At 42.8% G+C, this 22,017-nt stretch overlaps 1 protein-coding gene across 2 annotated transcripts in view; it reads right to left on the bottom strand.

Annotated features, from left to right (window-relative positions):
• Positions 1 to 281: 281 nt before the first annotated feature.
• Positions 282 to 22,017, bottom strand: part of LOC125453363 (arylsulfatase H-like) — a 51,346-nt gene continuing 29,610 nt past the window's right edge. Inside the window, exons 7-11 of one of the 2 annotated variants that reach the window (XM_059646816.1) lie at positions 19,061 to 19,197; positions 15,831 to 15,968; positions 8,875 to 9,037; positions 6,998 to 7,119; positions 282 to 5,386 (exon numbers count right to left, since the gene is read on the bottom strand). In XM_059646816.1, coding sequence (XP_059502799.1) covers positions 5,013 to 5,386; positions 6,998 to 7,119; positions 8,875 to 9,037; positions 15,831 to 15,968; positions 19,061 to 19,197 — 934 coding nt within the window. In that variant the 3' untranslated portion in view covers positions 282 to 5,012. The remainder of the gene's footprint in view (positions 5,387 to 6,997; positions 7,120 to 8,874; positions 9,038 to 15,830; positions 15,969 to 19,060; positions 19,198 to 22,017) is intronic. The other variant, XM_059646817.1, reaches the window with a different exon arrangement.

Genomic DNA, 22,017 nt, shown 5'->3' with positions numbered 1-22,017 from the left:
CACTGAGTGAAAACCTGTTTTTCCTCACTTCACATTTGCTTCTTCAGCAAATTACCCTAATCTGTACCCTGTGCATCTTGAGCATTTTACAAGCAGGAACAGAAATTATTTCAAAATAGCAATAACTTTTTTTTTATTGCAGCCTAGTCCCTGAACAAGTCTGCAATATAAACGAATTGATGCCAGTGTTACTACTGGAGCCAAGAAAGAACTTAAAAGTTAGTTTCTGTTATTCTTCAGAATAAATTCAAGGTTACCCTCAATATTTTCAAACAGCCACCTTTATTAATTTTGTTAAGTGTTGTGCGTACAAATGCTTTGCATTTTATCCTGATTCGAAACAGTAAGAAAATGTCTCTTTTAATTCAATATGCAAGACGCATTCTTAAATAAAATCTGCAAAAAAACTTCACAATGGGATTATATACTGCGTGATAGCACCACCAAGTGGTCAAAAATGTCTACATCAGCATGCTCAGTTTTGTTCGATCATCATTTTAAACAGAATGATGACTTATAGTGCTCATCTTTCCAGTCAGTACCAGGGCCATTCATAACTGTGAGAACATCTCCTTGTCTTCCTGACGTAATTATCACTGCCTGGTTACCTCTGCTTCCCAGCTAAACCTAATCTTCCAGAAGCTGTCTCCCCCCAGCCCAATCAGTCAGATAATGTCACTGGGCTATGGAATGTGCTTTAACAAACTGTTTTGTCTTACTTTGTGTTTCCATTTGCTCACAGAGATTGCACTGCACTGAACACACTTACTACAGTAATGAATGTAACATTTGCAAACACACTCGAATTGTCAGTCTTCCTTCTCAAATAGATGATGGTACAACACTGGAATCAATACTCTTTCAAGAATATTCGTCAAAGGCCCTGGAAAAATTATTAACTGCTTCACTATTCAATTTCCGAAAAATAAAATGTTAGGGGCTTTACTTTAATCAACCAGATGATGATACTGGTGCATAAATTTGGTTTGTCAACCTGTCTTACATTCATCAGTTTGGATACATTAAGATATAAATCTGCTTTCTGTCAGTCCTTCTCAGTCACCAATTAGTAAGGTAGAGAGAATTAAACCAACAATTAAAACTGCAATCCAGAAGCAAAAGCAGAAACAGTTCTGAGGAAGGCCTGAAACGTTAACTCTTTTTTCTCTCCACAGATGCTGCTGAGCTTTTCCAGCAATTTTTGTTTTTAAACTAACCATTGTTTATTATGATTATAAATATAATTAGCAGTATTTAAGTATCAAAAGTGCAAATCATTAGCAGACACGCTAACTGAAGAACTGGACAACAAAATTACAGAAGTGACTGGGAGCTAACAAAGACAGGAATCCCTCTGTTTTCTCTAAACATATAAATAAAAGGGACGAGTGATCCCAACTGGGAACCATAAAGAGGATTTATGCATTGACACAGAATGCATGACACCTGCATTTGCCAAAGAAGATGTTGGCCAATTTGTTGCTGAAAAAAGACATAGTTCAGAACTTTAATGTTGATAAGGCTGAATCAGTCAATACTTAAAGTTATTAAGACACCAAAACTAGATGAGATGTGCGCAAAGATACTAAGAACAACTGGAATGGAAATTGAGTAGGCACTGGCTATTCCATAGACTCAGGAATGTAGGCAGAATTTGAGAGCTTGTCACAGGGTTTCTCTTGTGTTGGCGTGGGACTTTTGTTTTTCCTGATATATATGGCCTTAAGTATCAGTGTGTGATGACAAAACTTTAAAGCATTATAAACTGTACAAAAGGACAAAGTGGGGCAGTGAAAAAATAAAAGTCATGAAGTTCAATGTAGAGGCACGAGAGGTGATAATTTTTGGTGCCAGAACATTGAAGTACAATACAAAATAGGGTGTACAATTCCAGAGGTGGTGTGAAAGAACAGGGCCCTCAGTGTACACATTTTCACAGATCATTGAATGCGGCAGCTCATTTTAACAAAGCATAGACGTACCCTAACCTTTTTTATTGTATTCATTTGTGGGATGTGGGCGTCACTGGTTGGCCAGCACTTCTTGCCCATCCCTAATAATAGGGCCATAGAATACAAGTATATGGAGACCTTATAGAAGACAAGTGGGCCATCTCCCTCTCCTTCCCGTAACTCTCCACCTCCATCTCCATCTCTGGTGACTGCCTCAGAACTGACATCTAATTCAAGCCCACTGACTCCAACAGCTACCTGGACGACACCTCCTCTCAACCACCTACCTGCAAGAATGAGATCCCCTGCTCCCATTTCCTCTGCCTCCACCGCGTCAGCTCCCAAGATGGGGCCTTCCAATCCCGCACATCCCAGATGTCCTCCTATTTCAAGGACCGTAACTTACCCCTCTCCGGTGATTGATAATGCCCTCAACCGCATCTCTTGCATTTCTTGCACATCTGCCCTTACATCCCCTCCCCGCAACAAAAACAGACAGAATCCCCCTTGTCCTCACATTCCACCCCACCAACCTCTGCAACCAACATGCCATTCTCCACCACTTCCACCACCTACAATCCGATTCCACAACCACAGAGATATTTCCCTCCCCACCCCTATCTGCCGTAAGAACTGCTCTCTCCATGACTCCTTCGTGTGCTCCACACTCCCCATTAATCCCACAACCCCCAGCACCTTCCCCTGCAACCGCAGGAAGTGCTACACCTGCCCCTACACCTCCCACCTCACCTCCATTCATGGCCCAAAACAAACCTTCCACATTAAACAGGGGTAAACCTGAAGAACTGTCAACATGGTCTAACACATCTGCTGCTCCCGATGTGGCCTCCTCTACATCAGTGAGACCAAGCGTGGACTCAGGATCCACTTTGTAGAACACCTGTGCTCTGTTTGCAACAAACAACAATGCCTTTCAGTCACCAACTATTTTAACTCCCCCTTCACTCCCTGGGTGACATGTCCATCCTGGGCCTCCTCCTGTGTCACAATGACACCACCTGCAAACTAAAGACTTTCTCCAATTACCCAGGAGCCTGGAGAGCCTCTTTTGTTTCTCCATGGAAACACATCAACATATCACAGTCCCAGTGCCAAACAATCAGCGCCCTTTTTCTCTGGTGTTAAAAATTGCTGTCAATAGTTGAAATTTGTAATCCTTGGAATTCACACTGATGGCATTCTTCCTGGGTTTGATCAACTGAATGCATTGGCTGTTTTTTTCATACCGATGAATTTATACGAAATAGATACTTCAACCTTGCTGATGAATCAGGTGATTGTGTATCATTAGGACATAATTTGTTCCCTGTCCCGACATTCTTTGAGAATAGCAGAACCTATCTGCCAAAGCAAGATTTCATCTGTTCTTTCTGTAAATGGAGGTTCCATTAGCAGGCACTGAGCGTTCCTCATGTCGGCTGCTATCACATGCTTGGCACCATCTCACGGTCCTCCTATTCCAACCATCTCAGAAAGAGGCTGGGGGAGGCATTTTCAGTGGAACTGACAATGGTAAGGATGGCAGAAAAAGGGGAGTTTGGGTCCACAGGCTCGTGTGAATTCTAGTCCATCAAAAAGTAGTAAGAATTGCTTGAAAGTACTCGTTTTACCTCAACACCTTAATTCTCACTAACGAGAGCTGGCAAATGCAACTTTTAAGTGAGCAGGATTGTGAATGGGTGCTCTATTCATCCAAACATCAGAAAATGGTACAGAGATTATGCCAACCCAAAATCAACATTTAAAAGAACATACAAATGTGCAAACCAGGAGTAAGAGTAGGCCACTCAGCCCTTCAAGCGTGCTATGCCATTCAATAAGATCAACCTGATCTGATTTTACCTTCAACTCCACATTCCTGTATTTTTAGGGTGAGAAGAAAGAGATTTAAAATAAAACATAAAGGGTAACTTTTATTTTACACAGAGGGTGGTTCATGTGTGGAATGAACTTCCAGAGGAAGTGGTGGATGTGGGTACAATTGCAATGTTTAAGAGACATTTGGATAAGTTAATGAATAGCAAAGTTTTGGAGGGCTATGGGCCAGGAGTTGGCAGGTGGGACTGGTTTATTTTGGGATCATGGTTGGCATGGACTGGTTGGACCTGGTCTGTTTCTGTGCTGTATGGCTCTAGGTGATCAAGATCTATCTACTACTACAGTTAGCATCCCTTCAGGAAAATAGTTTGAACTTCATCACAAAACCAATTGAATACAATGTGGTGGGCACAGATCAAAAAGTTCAATCTGATTTTTAAAGGCAATAAGGTGTCATTGATTACAGATCTAGTTCTAAGTTCAATACAAAGACAGTAAACAGGGCAAATCTCACTCTAATGTCAAATGACATAGATAATCAAACAGAGTACAATACCTCACTAAACAATTTTAATTTGAGGAGAACAGAGACAAAATGTTTGAGAGTTGCATAGGCTTGGCTGAATGTCATGTTTGTCAACATCAATGCTGGCCATAAATTGACTTTTTTTATTTTTTTGTTGAACACTCATTTGTTGAAGTGATGGAGAATTCAACAAACTGGAGGATGCAGATGTAACATCTAAATTTTACTATACATACTTTTAAACTTTATAATTGAAGGATTGGAAACCTAACCTAATATCTCTCAACTCCACACAAAGTATGTCAAAACCAGGATGAGCACAAACTATATTAAAGGAAAAATGTCATTTGTAACATTCAACTAATCACCTCTATTGATTAGAGCACTAAAGCACTACAGAAAACCATCAGTTGACAAGGCATTAAGGACATATGATCTAAGGTAGAATGTGCATGCAGCAGAATGCTTGTGTTCCTGGTTGTCAGGAATCCCTTTCCTTCTTTTCCATACCAAAATCAAGAGTAATGAATGGCTTTTAGAAGGATTAAGCAGGGAGATTTTAGAGATTAAAGGCTGTTTGACTACACAAAAGGATATGACATCTAGTATTTTCCAGGCAAAGATCAACTCAGAGTGTCACAGTCCCCATTTCTAAAACAAAATAACAATGTAGCACAGACAATAAGTCTGAATTGCTATTGGCTGGGATCTCGCATTGTAATTGAAACATTAGAGTCTTTATCACACCAACAGAATGGGAATGTACCACAGCAGGGCTGGAGCCAAGGTTTCCACAAAACATTATTCCAAGCAAGTTGGAAAGGGACTGAAGTCAAAGTCTTTCGATGTTTTTCCACCCCTATCTGAATCTGGTTTTGGATCTCATGGAAAAGTGGCTCTGTATCAGGTGATAAAGGATTCAGTTCTGAGGGGTCCTTTGAGAGTTCAAAGAGTAAAGGTGGGTCATGATTGATTACATATTGTCCGTGACACCCACAGATTTCACTCCGGTAACAAGGACCAACCTCCAATTTAGGAGTGAAAAAATGAGCTTTCCAAACAGTGTCACCTGAAGGAAAAAGAGATTTAATGCTAGAATTTCAATTCTATAAATCTTGAATACATTTTAAAAAAGACAAGTCATGGAACGTGGGTTCACAACAAGTAAGGTCAATATTTATTGCCCATCCTGAGGCACCCCACCTGAATACAACTTCTTGAGTACAACTGAGCAGTCTCCTGGCCAATCAGAGGGCAGTTAAGAGTTATCACTGTTGTGGGTCTGGAGTCACATGTAGACCAGACTGGGTAAGGATGGCAGTTGCCTTGCCTAAAGAACTTTGACCTAAACCACTTTTTACAGAAAGCCAATAGCTTCATGATCACAGTTAGTGATATTAGCTTTTCATTCCAGAATTTTAGCTCTCTTTTGATGGAACAGAGGAAGAGTTGCATAGAGGCCAATGGATTGATTTGGAGGCAGGAAGGCTCACAACATTCCATGGCGTCTTTCCTGCTGCCTACCTGACCACCTCTGACCTGACCGTAAATGAGGATGTGCAAGGTCAGAAACAGCCTTCACATCAACTGAAGATCTTCAGTGACCAATTAATGGAGAAGGTCAGCGAAGGGTGAGAAGCCAGCAGATCCAGGATGGGAAATGGGGAGTGCTTCCTTCACGGAGGCCCCTTGTCCAATCGGCAGCCACCCGCAGCAACTCTGCTCCCCACCCACCTCATGTGTGCCCTCCCTCCATCCACACAACCAGACTGTGTGTTCCAGCCTTCAACACCCTTCTTCCCTAACTTGTCTACCCCACAGCTTCCTATGGTCCAGTTGAGGACTCCCCGTTTCAGCCAGCTTCTTGTCTCTAGATAATGGTAATCTGGGAAGAAGGTGATGGCCCAGTGGTATAAATTGTTATTCAATAATGTTCTGGGGACCTGGGTTCAAATCCCACCATGACAGATAGTGGAATCTGAATTCAGTTTAAAAATAAAAATCGGGAAATGATGGCTGTGAATCCATTGCTGATTGTTGGGGAAAAGCTCCATCTGGTTCACTAATGCCCTTTAGAAAGGAAACTGCCATCCTTACCTGGTCTGGCCTACATGTGACTCCAGACCCACAGCAATGTAAATCTTTACAATTCTCTACGTCAGAGGGCTGTGGAGACTCTTAGCTGCTTTCTGCACAACTAGGGATGAGCATTAAATACTAGCCAGCGCCATCCTCATCCTGTGAATGAATGATCATTCATCTAGTTAATAAATTAATTCTGATAAATATGCTACAGTGTCCATTCAAGACAGTGACAATGACACCATAGATAACACAGTGTGGAGCTGGAGGAACACAGTAGGCCAAGGCAGCATCAGAGGAGCAGGAAAGTTGATGTTTTGGGACAGGAACCTTCTTCAGAAATTTTGGATCCCGACCCAAACCATCAACTTTCCGGCTCCTCTGATGCTGCCTAGCCTGTTGTGTTTCTCCAGCTCCACACTGTGTTGACTCTGACTCCAGCACTGGCAGCTCTTCCTGTCTCTGCCAATAACACCATCACTGGTTTCATTAGTAGATAGAATTTAGGGCCACTGCCTCCCCTCTACAGGCATCAGCACAGGCTGATTGCATGGTTCTATTTCTTCATTGAAGCAGTTTTCAGATATCGAACACTTACTGCCTTTTGGATGCCATCGTACTGCATTCAAAGCAGCTCCACAGTAATGAAAGAGAAACTCGTGTTCCGAACGCTGTACATCCCCCTTCAACAACGGCATCAAGTCTTGTCCATCTATTACCCTGGCAAGGTACAAATAACATAGCATTTCAATACAGGAAATGAAATCGTTCCTTATCCACTTAAATCACATCACTTTTACCGAAGCAAAGTGTCAGTAATTATAATCGGTTTCTGCAGTAAACGCAAGAGAAGTTTACAGCTGTTCAGAATGCATTAAGTCCCCAGAAACATGTATCATGCCCTTTGTTAAGGTTATTTTCAAATGCCTGGGCACATATCCATGTAAATCTTCACCCTCCTCTTCCCAAATACTTTCAAGCCAATTCTTTTGACAATTCGCCTTACAAATTGAACCAAAAAGGTACAATGCATTGTAACTGATTTTATTTTATTCTTAGGGGAAATTCAATCCAAAAGACAATCATTTTAAAATGGAATGATCATGAGCATACAAATTCTTAAAGGGCATGACGTGATCACTGGGGGATAAATGTTTCCCTGGACTTGGGAGTGAGATTGAGAACCCAGGGCACAGACTCAGAATAGGCTGTCAGAACTGTGATGAGGAGGAATTTCTTCACTCGGAGAGCAGTAAATCTTTACAATTCTCTACCTCAGAGGGCTGTGAAGACTCAGTCATTGAGTATATTCAAGACAGAGGTCAATCTCTTTCTCCATATTAAAGATATAAACACACAGGGGAATAGTGCAGCCAAGTGGCAGTGGGATGGAAGACTAGGGAATGGTCTAGTTGAATGCTAGAGCACACTCAAAGGGCTAAATAGTCTTCTATTACCCTATTTCCTCTCTTCCTATGTTAAAACATGACTATATATCAAGACCTCCATTGCAAAGCACCAATGCTAACTGTGTTATGTTAGCCTGCAGGAAGGCAACTGCAACCCTGCACTGGGGAGGCAATGGCATAGAGATATTGTTACCAGACTTTTAATCCAGAGACCTAGGTAATGTTCAGTTGCATCTGAGTTCAATTCCTGCTATGGCCAATGGTAGAATTTGAATTGAATAAAAAAGAAATGTGGAATTAAGGGTCTAAATGAAACCATTGTTGATTGTCAGTAAAACCAGCTTGGTTCACTAATGCCCTTTGGGGAAGGTGATTGCTATCCTTACTCGATATGGCCTACATGTGCCACCACAGATCTGGGAATTTAGAGATGCTCAATAAATGTTTAACCATCTTCACCCACATCTACTGAATTAATTTCTTTTAAATTTTTTTTGCCTGAGGCACTTAGAGCTTTCCCACAAAACAGGCTAAGCAGTTGCAAATCTCAAACTTCAATGCTACCAAGAACTATGCCAGTGAGTGTTACTGTATAACAAGTTAGCATGATAAACCTGTTAGAAAGTTAGAGTCATAGAGATATACAGCACAGAAACAGTCCCTTGGTCCAACTCGTCCATCCGACCAAAACCCCTAAATTAATCTCAACCCATCTGCCAGCATTTGACTCATATCCCTCTAAACCCTTCCCATCCATGTACCCATTCACTTGCCTTTTAAACATTGTAATTGTACCAGCCTCCACCACTTCCTGTAGCAGCTCATTCCATACCCAAACACTATCCTCTGCACGAAAAGGTTGTGACTTACATCCTTTTAAATCTCTCCCCCTCACCTTAAACCTATGCCCTCTAGTTTTAGATTCCCCTACCCTGGGAACTTTACATGTCAAAGGGATTTCAGATTTGAAAAGCTGATAAGTGTGACCGTGACCAAGAAAGCTAGGTCTTCTAAGTGGTAGAACACAAAATTGTAATAACAGTCTCATGCATTCAACATTCTTTACCTATCCTGCGGCAGTGATGCACCAGCTAAGCTGACAACAGTTGGATAAATGTCCATAAGGCTGGTAGGTACATCAATTTTCTCGTTGGAAGGCAATAGACCTGGCCACCTAAATATCCCAGGAACACGGATACCTCCTTCCCAACCAGCAAATCCCTTTTTACCTACAAAATAGAAAAAAGCACCACAAAAAGGATGTATTAATCTGTTTATCATTCGCCAGAGTAATTACAATTTTTTGTGCTCAGGTTATAGAAATGTACAGCATGGAAACAGACCCTTCCATCCAACTCATCCAATGCCAACCAGATATCCCAAATTAATCCCATCCTGTTTACCAGCATTTGGCCCATATCCCTCAAAACCCTTCCTTTTCATGCACTCATCCAGGTGTCTTTTAGATGTTGCAATTGTCCCAACCTCCACCACTTTCTCTGGCAGCCTATTCATACACACACACCACTCTCTGCATGGAAAAAGTTACCCGTCTGGTTCCTTTTTTATGTTTCTCCTCTCACCTTAAACCTATGCCTCTACATTTAGATCTCATCCTCCCGCTACCCTGGGAAAAAGACCTTGGCTTTTCACGCTATCCACTCCCCTCATGATTTTATAAACCTCATAAGGCCACCCTTCAGCCTCTTACGGTCCAGGGAAAATAGCCCCAGCCTATTCAGCTTCTCCCAACAGCTCAAACCCTCCATCCCCAGCAATATCCTTGGAAATATTTTCCGAACCCTTTCAAGTTTCACAACATCCTTCCTATATCAGTAAGACCAGAACTGAATGCAGTGTTCCAAAAGTGGCTCTAGCAATATCCTGTATAGCCACAACATAGCCTCCTAACTCTGATACCCAATGCACTGACCAATAAAGGCAAGTATAGCAAGCCTGTTTTCCTTCTCTTCTTTAGTTTAAGGCAATAAATGCTAACAAGACACATTTACACAAGCTCTCATATTTGCCCACCTGGGAAATTTGGACCAGAAGATTTCTGAATCAGGATGACAATATACTGTGGAACCATCCAATCCAGCACATACAGTTTGAAGATACACCCACCGTGCTGCTGAGTCAAGCACACATGAATTTTATCACCAAGCTGATGAAATAGGGATAGATTTCAAAGTTGGGATCTTCTATTACTGGGAGGGCAACATGTTGACTTATTCTCAGGTCTCGCAACAGCTTTGCAGAGTGAAGCAGAGCTAACATTTTGCTTCAGTTCTCAGAAAGTCAAATTTGACTCAAAACATTGGGCTGAATCAGACCATTGTGTTTTGGCCAAACATCAGTTTGAAGCAAACTTTTTGCAGGGTTTCTCACTGCGCGGCCTAAGCAAGATCTCATGCCACATCTTACCAAACCCACTCAAATAATTACCTACACTGGCCTACAATGTTCCCCTCACACAACTCAGGCCCCACTTTCCCATGCACAAGATATCCAGCAACAGACCAGCATCCTTGGCCCACACCATCTTCAAAAGGCTGCTATGCCCCTGGGTGAATACTGATATCCCAAAGCTGCCCTGTTCAATGGAGGACATTCTTTCAGAATATGTTGGAAAATGGTGTCATGATTCTCCATCAGGGACCTAGAGGTCCTGGTGAACAGATTGGTACAGACAAAAGTCATCCTCTTCCCCCTCACACTCATTCTTTCTCTGCCGATGAACACAACTCCACCAGGTTTCAGGCTCTGTCACTCTCAGTGTAACCTGTAACATCTTCCCTCTCTTGCTGTTGAACACCCACGTTTCCATACCACTAACCCATTACAAACTCTGTACTGATTATGCCCTCCCTCCTTCAAAATATCTCGCAAACTTTCAACTACCTTCACCAGCACTAACAGCCATGGCACCCACTTTCCTCTCACTCAATCCTTCCTTTTAGTTCATTCCAGGAGAAGGTGAGTAATCAGGTTCCCAGCATTAGGCTCCCCACCTATTTGGATTGGTGAAGCCTGTCCTCGCAGGAGAAGACTGGGAGCACTCCTGCAGGAGACCCCGTAACATCCATGCCCCACCAACAGAAAATCCCGCTCGTCATTTTACTGCAACTTACACATTAACACCCTGTTACTGTTATTCACTGCACACAACCAGCAACCAGTGACCATGAAGCCCTCTTTCTCTTGTATCTTGTGGATACCAGCAAGATGTCCATGACCTTGCCATGGAAACAGCCATCTCTGCCTGTAGCCACCTCCTCCACTTTCGAGGGTGAGAGTGCTGAGGCCTCATTGGAAGCATTTGCAAGGCTGCCTCCTACACATCCCCCTCACCAAGCAGCCTAGGCTGTGGGGTGGGGGAGGGGGAGTAATTGGGGGGAAGATGGCTGGGGGAGGGGAAAATCGGACATGAAAGCTTTGGCAATACAATCTGATGAGCACCTTTGTGACAGTTCCATAGCTGGCGGAGGACAGAATGGCCCACTGCCATTCACTCTGCCAGAGACCAGGCCCCTGGTCAGCCCCAGGCAGCTGACGACCTGGTTAAGTGGTAGATGGTGCCAAACAGTTGACACATGCTTCTCAAGTGTCGTTGGAGCCACATTCATTCAGGCAAGTCCTGCTATTTGTGGGTAAAATATGCAAAGGCTATTTCCCACAATGTTGAGGAGATGCCAGTGCTGTAGCTGTACTGGAACAGCTTGGCTAGGGGCACGGCTAATTCTGGAGCACACATCTTCAGTAGCATAGCTGATAATGGTGTGGGCACCCATGCCCTTCACTGTTTTGTTTGTGGAGTGATGTAATTTAGATGAAGAGTAACGAGAGCTTTTGGAGGAGATGGAGACAGGTAATCCACTCGAAACTTCTGGCTGAAGACAGTTACAAATGCCACAGCCTTGTCTTTTCCATTGATGTGCTGGACTCTCCCATCATCGAGGACAGGGATATTTGTGAAGTTGCCTCAAGCTGTTTGTAGATGAATTGTCCACAATCATTCAGGACTGAATGTCGCAGGACTGTTGAGTTTAGATCTGCTCCACTGGTGTGAGATTGTTTAGCTTCGTCTATTGCATCTTGCTTCTCCTCTTTCAGCAAACATTCAGCCATGAGAGGCTGGCACCTCAGTTTCAGGGGCTGCCCTGGTGCCATTCCCTCACTGAAGCAGAGTTGGCTCCCATCCTGACAGTAGAAGGAGTGATATGCCAGGCAATAGAGTCACAGATTATGGTGGAATACACAGCCAAAATCATTCAGTATGTGACATACCCTTTGGTCCAACCAGTCCATGCCAAACATAATCCCAAACTAAAACAGTCCCACCACCTGCTAAATAAAAACCATAAGAACTGCCGATGCTGGAAAGCAGGAATAAAAACAGAACTGAGGAAGGGTCACCAGATCCGAAATGTTAACTCCAACTTTTTCTTCACAGATGTTGCCAGACCTGCTCAGATTTTCCAGCTACTTCTGTTTTTACCCCACCACCTGTGCCTGGCCCATATCCCTCCAAACCTTTCCAATTCCTGTACTTGTCCAAATGTCTTTAAAACATTGTAATTAAACCCACATCCACCACTTCCTCTAGAAGTTCATTCCACACACGAACCAGCCCCTGTTTAAAAAATTCACTTCTTGTCTTTTTAAAATCTCTCTCATCTCACTTTAAAATTCTTCCCCTAGTCTTGAAATCCCCCATCCTTAGGAAAAAAACAACTACCATTAACACTATCTATATGTCTCATTACGTAAGAAACAACTATCAGGTCGCCTCTCAACCTTCTACTCTCCAGTAAAAAAAAGTCCTGGGATTTTTTTATAAATCAAACATTCTATACCTGGCAGCATCCTGGTAAGTCTCCTTTGAACCCTCTCCAGCTTATTAATATGCTTCTTATAACAGGGTGACCAGAATTCTTTGAATTTAATGGTCCACAACACTTCATTGATATCCATTATTGAGTTTACGGGTGTGGTTTGAAGTGATCTCATTCAGTATGGTGGTTGTACCATACAACACAGAGACAGGAGTCCTCTGAGTGAATATGACACTTTGAACACACCAGGACTGTACAGCAGTTACCATCGTCAGATTTGTCTCTGACAGAGACAATGGTGGGAATAAACCTACAGTAGCTTTAACTCATGCTGGTTCTGTCATCACCTGCCACTGCCCCAGTCCAGCACCTAATCCTTCACATTTTGGCCAGCTCAGTCGGTGTTTATCTGCCAATCCAGTCTTGATGGTGGGCATTGAGATTCCACATTCTGCACCTTCTCTGTCCCCAGTGGACCTTCTAAGTGTTGCTCAGCTTGGAGCAGAATGCGAGGTGGTATATTTTGGCAGATCTAATGCATGAGGGAAGCATCAACATAGAGGGATCTAGGCATGCAGGTCCACAGTTCCCTGAAAGCAGCGAGACAAGCCGATAAGTGGTCAAAAAGGCATATGGTATGCTTGCCTTCATCAGTCAGGACACAGTATAAAAATTGGTGAGTCATGCTGCTGATGCATAGAAGTTTAGTTAGGCCACATTTGGAATATTGAGTTCAGTTCTGGTCACCTCACTACCAGAAGGACGTGGAGGCTTTGGAGAGGGTACAGAAACGGTTTACCAGGATGTTGCCTGGTTTGGAGGGTACTAGCTATAAAGGAGAGATGGGCTTGTTTTCATTTGAACACTGGAGGATGAGGAAGCAACCTGATTATAAGTTTCCAAAATGATGAAAGGCATGGAGGGGATGGACAGTTGAAGTCTTTTTCTCTGCCCGGACAGGAACATCAATTACTCAGGGACACAGGTATAAGGTGAAAGGGGGTAGGTGAAAGGAGATGAGAGAGGTGAGTTTTTTTTTACAGAGAGCATAGTAAGTGCCTGGAATACACTGTTACAAGAGGTGATGGAGGCAGATAACAATTGCAATGTTTAAGAGACATCTTGATAGTTACAAGAGTAAACAGGGAACCGAGGGATATGGACCATATAGAGGGAAAAGATTTTTAGTTTAGTAAGGCATCATGTGTCAGTGCAGTCTTGGTGGGCCAAAGGGTCTGTTCCAGTGCTGTTCTATTTCATTCTCCAAGTTTCTTCATTTCCCTTGCATCTTTTCTGATGCCAACTTCAATGAGATGGCATCTGAAATGTCCACCCTCATCTTCAGCCAAGGGTTCCCCAGCACTAAAGTTGTCTGGACCCTCAGATGGGTCTGAACCATCTCCCACACTTACGCCTCCTCTTCCCTTTCACGATAGTGATAGGATTCCCCTTATCCTGACCTACTATCCCACCGGCATTCACAACCAGAGGATCATTAGCCGCCATTTCTGCCACCTCCAATGAGATGACACCACCCATTTTCCCTTCCCCTCCCACATCGGTGTTCCACAGGGACCGTTCCCTCCATGCCACCCTGATCTATACCTCCTTCACTGCCAACACCAGACCTCCACAGCACCTCACCCTGGAACCACCAAAGGTGTAACGCTTGCCCATTTACTTCTTCCCTCCTGTGTATCCAAGTGCCCAAACACACCTTCCAGGTGACGCAGCACTTTACCTGCACCTCAGTCAATCCATTCTACTACATTCGCTGCTTAGAATGTGATCAACCCTACATTGGGTAAACAAAGTGTAGACTGGGTGACCATTTCGCAGAACATCTACATTCTTTCCACAATAAAAGGGCACGAACTTCCAGTTGTCTGCTACTTCAACGTGTTTCCTGGTCAACATTTCTGTCTCTTGCAGCAGTGCTCAAGCTAAGTTCAGCACAAGCTGGAAGAACAGCACCTTACTTTCTGCTTGGGGACCCTGCAGCCTTCTGGACTTGATATTGTGTTCAACAATTTTAGAGCTTGAGCACCTTTATGCACGTCCTTTTCCCAAACCATAACACATACTAAGCCTTGTTATCATATAGGTTGCTACCGTACACAACCCATTGTTAGCCATTCTTAGTTTTTATTCCCCCAGGCTGATAGGTATCTACTCCATTGTTTTTCTCTCTCTTTGGGTTGTATCTCCACCAATCGTTTATTCCTGCCCCCCTATCTTCTGTGCAAACACATGCTTTTCCTAACTCAGAGATGGTAAGAACTGCCGATGCTGGAGTCTGAGATAATACGGTGTGGAGCTGGAGGAACACAGCAGGCCAGGCAGCCTCAGAGAAGCAGGAAAGCTGACATTCGGGTTGGGACCCTTCTTCAAGGGCCATCTGATGCTGCCTGACTTGCTGTGTTCCTCAAGCTCCACTCTGTCATCTTTTCCTAAGCTCCCATCAGTTTTGAAAAGGAGTCACTAGATCTGAAATATCAATTTTGATTTCTCTCGACAGGTGATGCCAGACCTGTTGAGATTTTCCTGAAATTTTTAGGGCTTTTTTTTAAGATTACAAGCATCCACAGTGCTTTTGGGTCTTTTTTTCCTCTGTACTGTTCTTTGTTCACTTTGAAATAAGAACTGATTTTGGAGCAGATAGAGAGTGATGAGCAGAAACCAGCAGGATGATACATCGCCCACGTTTTATCAGATGCTGTAAGACCCAAGTCCAGGATCAAGGATGGCCAAAGCCACTCACTTCTGCCTGCATATCGCTATCATTTCCTTCTGCCAAATAACTTCACAAATAACTGTGAAGAACACAAGCCTTATATTCTTACAGGAAGAAATATTTGCAAAAATAGTTATTGATAAAGAGTCCATTTTTAAAAACAGTTAAATACTTGACATCAGAGATAATGGGAACTGCAGATGCTGGAGAATCCAAGATAACAAAGTGTGGAGCTAGATGAACACAGCAGGCCAAGCAGCATCTCAGGAGCACAAAAGCTGAAGTTTCGGGGCCTTGACCCTTCTTCAGAGCAGAGGAGGGGGGTTCAGGCCTGAAACGTCAGCTTTTGTGCTCCTGTGATGCTGCTTGGTCTGCAGTGTTCATCCAGCTCCACAGTTTGTTATCTTAAATACTTGAAATGTCTATTTCTGGTTCTGAATTTTTTTTAACCTCTGTATATTCCATTCCAGCCTCCGTCGTGCTCTCCATTTGATCCGACTGAGTCCAAGCTGCCTCCATGATCCGAGGTGAAATATATAAAGGTTTTATTTGCTAGACCAGCCTTTTCGATGGCATTTACAATCTGGCCTGGAAGTAGTACAAAAAGAGCATTAGGTTCAATCAGACCTCAAAACTTTAATTTATAGTTTGCATTTTATTTGTCAAGAAGGAGCAAGAGTTAGTGAGCTATTTTTGACTGCTGTTGTAGCTCGGTGCCAAAGAGTCTGTAAATATCGCATTTTAATATGGTTTTACAAATTTGCATTGAAGAGCTGGAGGCTTAACAATGCAAAGTGTTAACAAAAACAGTTTGATCCCTTATTCTGAGATTATTTCCCTCTGGCCCTAGACTCTCCCCAGAGAAACAACCTGTCTGCATCCACCCTATTAAGTCACCTAACAACCTTGAGTGTTTCCATAGGCTTGCTTCTCAGTCTTCTTTATCCCAATGAGTACAGGCCCAATCTTCTTAACCATAGGAGTTGGAGGTCATGTTGCAGCAGTACAGGACATTGATTAGGCCACTTTTAGAATACTGCATTCAATTCTCGTCTCCCTGCTAAAGGAAGGATGTTGTGAAAAATGAAAGGATTCAGAGAAGATTTACAAGAATGTTGTCAGGATTGGAGGGTTTGAGCTGTAGGGAGAGGCTGAATAGGCTGGGGTTATTTTCTCTAGAGTGACGGAGGATGAGCGGTGACCTTGTAGAAGTTTATAAAATCATGAGGGGCATTGATAGGTTAAATGGACAAGGTCTTTTCCCCAGGGTTGGGTTGGGGGGGGGGTGAGTCCAAAACTAGAGAGCATAGGTTTAAGGTGACAAGGGAAAGATTTAAAAGGGATCTAAGGGGGAACATTTTGGTGCAGAGGGTGGGGCATGTATGGGATGAGCTGCCAGAGGAAGTGGTGAAGACTGGCATAATTACAACATTTGAAAGGCAGCTGGATGGGTACATGAATAGGAAGGGTTTAGAAGAATATTAGGCCAAATGCTGGCAAATGGGACAAGATTAAAGTAGAACATCCGATCGGCACGGACGAGTTGGACCAAAGGGTTGCTTTCAACGTTGTTCATCTCTATAAGTCCATGATTCTCCAGGTATACAGAGTGACAGGTACATCCAGAAACTCAGTGAATCAGCCTCTGTGTGGATGTGCTAGATATGCTTAAACAGTAGCCTCTCAAGTGTTATAGAATCATTCAGCAAGAAAGCAGATCCTCCAGTCTAACCAGTCTATAATCCCAAACCAAACTAATCCCACCTGCCTGCACTTGGCCCATATCCCTCCAAACATTTCTTATTCACGTACTTATGTAAATATCTTTTAAACATTGTAACTATACCCGCATCCACCATTGCCTCGGGAAGTTCATTCCACACACAAGCCACTCCATGCAAAATAAAACTGCCCCTCGTGTCTTCTTTTAAATCTTCCTCTTCTCCCCTTAAAAGTATGCCCCCTAGTGTCGAAATCCCCCACCCTACGGAAAACATACCTGCTATTCACATCATTTCAGATGATGTTATGGACCACTATAAGGTTACCTCTCAACCTCATATGTTCCTGCAACAAAAGTCCCAGTCTATCCAGCCTCTCCTTATAGCACAAACCCTCTATTCTCAGTAACATCCTGGTAAATTTCTTCTGAACCGTCTCCAGCTTAATAATAGCCTTCCTGTAACAAGGTCCAGAACTGAAAAAGTACACCAGAAGAAGCCTCACCAATGTGCTGTACAGCCTCAACAAAATATTAGGATCTACATTAAACAATCTGGCAAGCATGCCGCTAGAAACTGAGTTTAGATTTTTAATTGACAGTGAGATTAGTTTGTTTCAGTGTCTCAGAGAGAAATAAACAACTGAAGAAAACATATTAAGTGAATGCAAAGAAATTCACCAGAAGGGAACTAGCTTTTGGTGTGCCAGCCTGACAGAGAGATGTTGGCCAAGGAACAAGATGGTGCGTTAAGGTAACAAGGTGTAGAGCTGGATGAACACAGCAGGCCAAGCAGCATCAGAGGAGCAGGAGGGCTGACATTTTGGGCCTAGACCCTTCTTCAGAAGCGCTAAGGTGACAGGCAACTAGAAGCTCTTTTTTGAGAACAGAGCATAGGTGTTCTGTAAAGCACTTACCCAGTCTACACTTCGTTTCCTCGAGATTGGGAAATCCTCAAAATGGCTTCTCTCTCCAACATTTCAGATACTGTCCCCATTAAAACCCACTCATTTTGGGTTTTTTCCAAATGTGAAAAGGCAGTTGTGAAAGAGAGACGTGACTCATGCAGCTGAGTCGATATTTACATGTAATAAAAGCAAAAAGCTGGCACGTCTAGTGCTGTGTTGGTAGTGACCCTATCTCAGAGACAGGGTTCAAATCCCACCTGCTGCAAAGGTATGTAATAACATCTCTGAACAGATTGATTAATTTTTACAAGCAGAAAGTGCTGGAAATACAAAGCTTTACTGGCAGCCCCTGAGGACACAGAAACAAGAGAAGTCCAAGATGTTGGTATTAGCTAGTTGGTTTTTTTTCCCTTCAGTGTCACATGAACATTGAACTCACCTGAAGCGATGCCGAACAACCCAGCAATATTGTTAAGACTGATTGAAGTCTTCAAGATATTAACAGGAGAAAACAGGGTAGATAAACAATAGTGACTAGTGGGGGATTTCCAACTAGGAGATATAGTCTGAGAATTAAGGCCAGACCGTTCTGGAGAGATATTATGAAATAGTTTGACACACAAATGGTAACAGATTTTTGAAACACTCTTCCACAAATCACAGTGGATGCAGAATCAGTTGTTAATTTTAAATCTGATATAGATAATTTTTTTTGTTCAGTGAAGATATTAGGGGATATGGGCCAAAGGCAGGTATATATGGAGTTAGGCCACAGATCAGTCACTGGATGATGGAACAGATTCGAGGGGCTGAATGGCCTAATCCTGTTCCTATGTGCCGAACAGAAGGATACATTGAGAGTAAAAACAGAAGAGGAGGGTAAACATCAGGTGAGTGGATAGCATTGAAACACGGGCAGGAGGAGGATCAGCTGGAAAAAGAGCAAAATATTGCCAAGGACCCCACTAACACTATGACGATAATGAACAATGCCTTACCAATGATATTTTTGAGCCAGCCAATGTCCTCTCCTTGGCCCTTAAACTACTTACCAACATGCCAATCCATTTCCTCCACATTGTCTCCATAAGCACCATGTTTACTCTTTCCAATAAATGCCTTGGTTGTAAAGAAAGGAGTGTGGACATGTAGGAATGACATAAGGAGGAGAAATGGTTTCCTCTGGTTTCTGAAATTTAAAATATATATTGTCAGTATGAAAGGTTTCTTTTGAAAAGGGAAAATAATCCTAAAACATAAATGAGAAAAGTTGTCAATGATTAATCCCCTAAAATGTCAATTTTAAGGTTCCTACAGCAACACCTTCCAAACACACAGCCACTTCCATCTAGAAGGACAAGGGCAATAGATAAATGGGTAGACCACCACCTCAAAGTTCCCCTCGAAGCCACACAACATCCTGACCTGGAAATATATCACCTTCCCTTCAGTGTTGCTGGATCAAAATCCTGAAATTCCCTCCCAATTGGCATAGGGAGTCAATCCACAGCAGGTGGAATGCAGCAGTTCATTAAGGCAGCTCACCACCACGTTCTCAAGGATAATTGGGAATGAGCAAGAAATGTCGGCCCAGCCAGCATTGTATCACTGAGTCAAAATCCTGGACAACCCCTACTAAAAGTGCCCCCAGCAATACTTGTAAAGACTGTAGTGGTTCAAGAATGCTGTGCATTATCCTTGTCTAAAGGGATGGGCAATTCAGGGATGGGCAATTAATTCTGGCCTAGTCAATACAATGCAAATATCACTTTTAAATATTAAAAATAAAATCGACTCAATGTCACATGGAAAAATAGGCTTATTCACAGGGCAAGAGTGGCATTTATGTCCAAAATCAAGTGACTTGATAGGCCACTTAACAGCCAACCACCTTTTAGGTTTTACATCATATAAAACAGAATTACCTCACAAATTACATTGAAATGTAACCATCATGTTGCTAAATAACTAGGGAACATTGCCATAGTCCCATAGGATCACAGGGTTGCTCTCTTATTTCAGAGAGATGACAGGTGGTGGTTTCACCCAAGGGCCATCATGCCTCAGGCGAGGGGAGAGGTTGAGAAGGAGTGTCATACAGCCATTGAGTTGTACAGCATGGAAATAGACCCCTCAGTCCAACACATCCATGTCGACTAGATATCCTAAATTAATCCAGTAACATTTGTCAGCATTTGGCCTCTATCCCTCTAAACCCCTCCTATTCACATACAACATTTCAAAAGGCATTTGGATGGGTAAGTGCACCAGCTTCTAGCACTTTCTTTGCCATCTAATCCTATACACGCTACACCCACTGCGTGAAAACATTGCCTCTAAGGCCCCTTTTAAATCTTTCCTCTCTCACCTTAAACCTATGCCCTCTGATTTTGGACTCCCCCCACCAACCTGAGGACCTTGGCTATTCAGCTTTTCTACATCCCTCGTGATTCCACAAACTTCTATAAGAGCTTCCTTCAGCCACTGGGGCAAAATAGCCCCAGCCTGTTTAACCTCTCCCTGTAGTTCAAACCCTCCTGGCAACATCCCTATAAACTTTTTCTGAACATTTTCAGGTTTCACAGCATCCTTCCTCCTTCACTGTAGCCTCAGCTCGTATGGGAATTGAACCCACATTACCTTTGTCATCACTCTGCATTACTGAACTAGTCAACCCCGCAACAAAATAACTGGAGTCGAGATTAAAAATGGACAACTTGGAGGCTGGTAACCAGAGCAGAGTCTACACTGCTAGAAATTTGAAGCAGAGGTAGGCCATTCAGCCCTTGGGGCCTGCTCCACTATTCAAACTAACCATGGCTGATCCTTTTTATCAATGCCATATTCTCACATCTTTCCTACATCTCCTGATGCCTTTAAAACCTAAATATTTACCTATCTCTTTCTTGATATATTAAGTGATTTCGCCTTGATAGCTTTCTGTGGTAGAGAAATCGCCAGATCCATGAACCTTTGAGTGAAGATGATAAAAAAATAGCCTTGACTGTCAAAAAAAATGCTCTACATATCCAGAGGGAGGAGATAGTCTGGTGGTATTATAAGCTGGGGTGTTAATCCAGAGACCCAGCTAATGTTCTGGGCACCTGGGTTCGAATCCCACCATGGCAGATGGTGGAATATGAATTCCATAAAATATCTGGAATTAAGAATCTAACAATGACCATGAATCCATTCCTGATTTCCAAGAAATAAAAACCCATCTGGTTTCCTAACTCGAATGACCTTCAGGGAAGGAAACTGCCATCCTTTCCTGGTCTGGCCTCCATGTGACACCAGCCATGCGGTTGACTCCTAACTACCCTCTGGGCAATTAGGGATGGGCAGTAAATATTGCCTTGTAGTGACACCCTCATCTTGCGAATGAATAAAAGAAAGAAAAACAAACGGAATGATCCATTAGGAGCCCTATGTGAACAACAGAGGTCGCGATTCAAATGTATTTAAAAAGTGACATTTGACAATGGGGCAATAAGAAAACTGGAATTTATTTATTCTTTCATGGGATTTAGGCATCATAGGACATTGGATGTTATTTCTACAAAGCATTTTTTGGCAGTCACATGCCTTGGGATAATTGCTGGCTTACTGGAGGCGACTTGCCTGGGGTTATAAGTGTCAGGTTCCAGTTTCTGCTTTGGATGTTGTCTGGTGAATGTTGGTGACCAACCTGCCAAAGGGAAGATGCTTCCCAGTTTACCTCTTGTGCTACTGGAAAAAATTCCAATAGTGAATCCAGTGTGAAACCCGATGATGCTCTTAAAAAGAAACCCCAAGAATGCTCGATACTAATGATTACTAGAGGAGCTGCATTTACTGATTTGCAAACGGTAGGAACAGCTGTCAATATTGGGTGGGGAATATTTCCATATTTGAACATACCACACCTTAGTCTTTCTGCTGTCACGAATTAACCATCGTTGGTCAAAAGTATTTGATTTTTCAAAAGTGAATGTCTTCAGAGCAATGGTGTGTGTGTGTGCGTGTGTGT

The sequence above is a fragment of the Stegostoma tigrinum genome, chromosome 6 (assembly GCF_030684315.1).
Source record: "Stegostoma tigrinum isolate sSteTig4 chromosome 6, sSteTig4.hap1, whole genome shotgun sequence".
Lineage (NCBI taxonomy): Eukaryota > Metazoa > Chordata > Chondrichthyes > Orectolobiformes > Stegostomatidae > Stegostoma > Stegostoma tigrinum.
The sequence above is the reverse complement of the archived record's forward strand: the minus strand, read 5'-3'. Positions and strand labels throughout refer to the sequence as shown.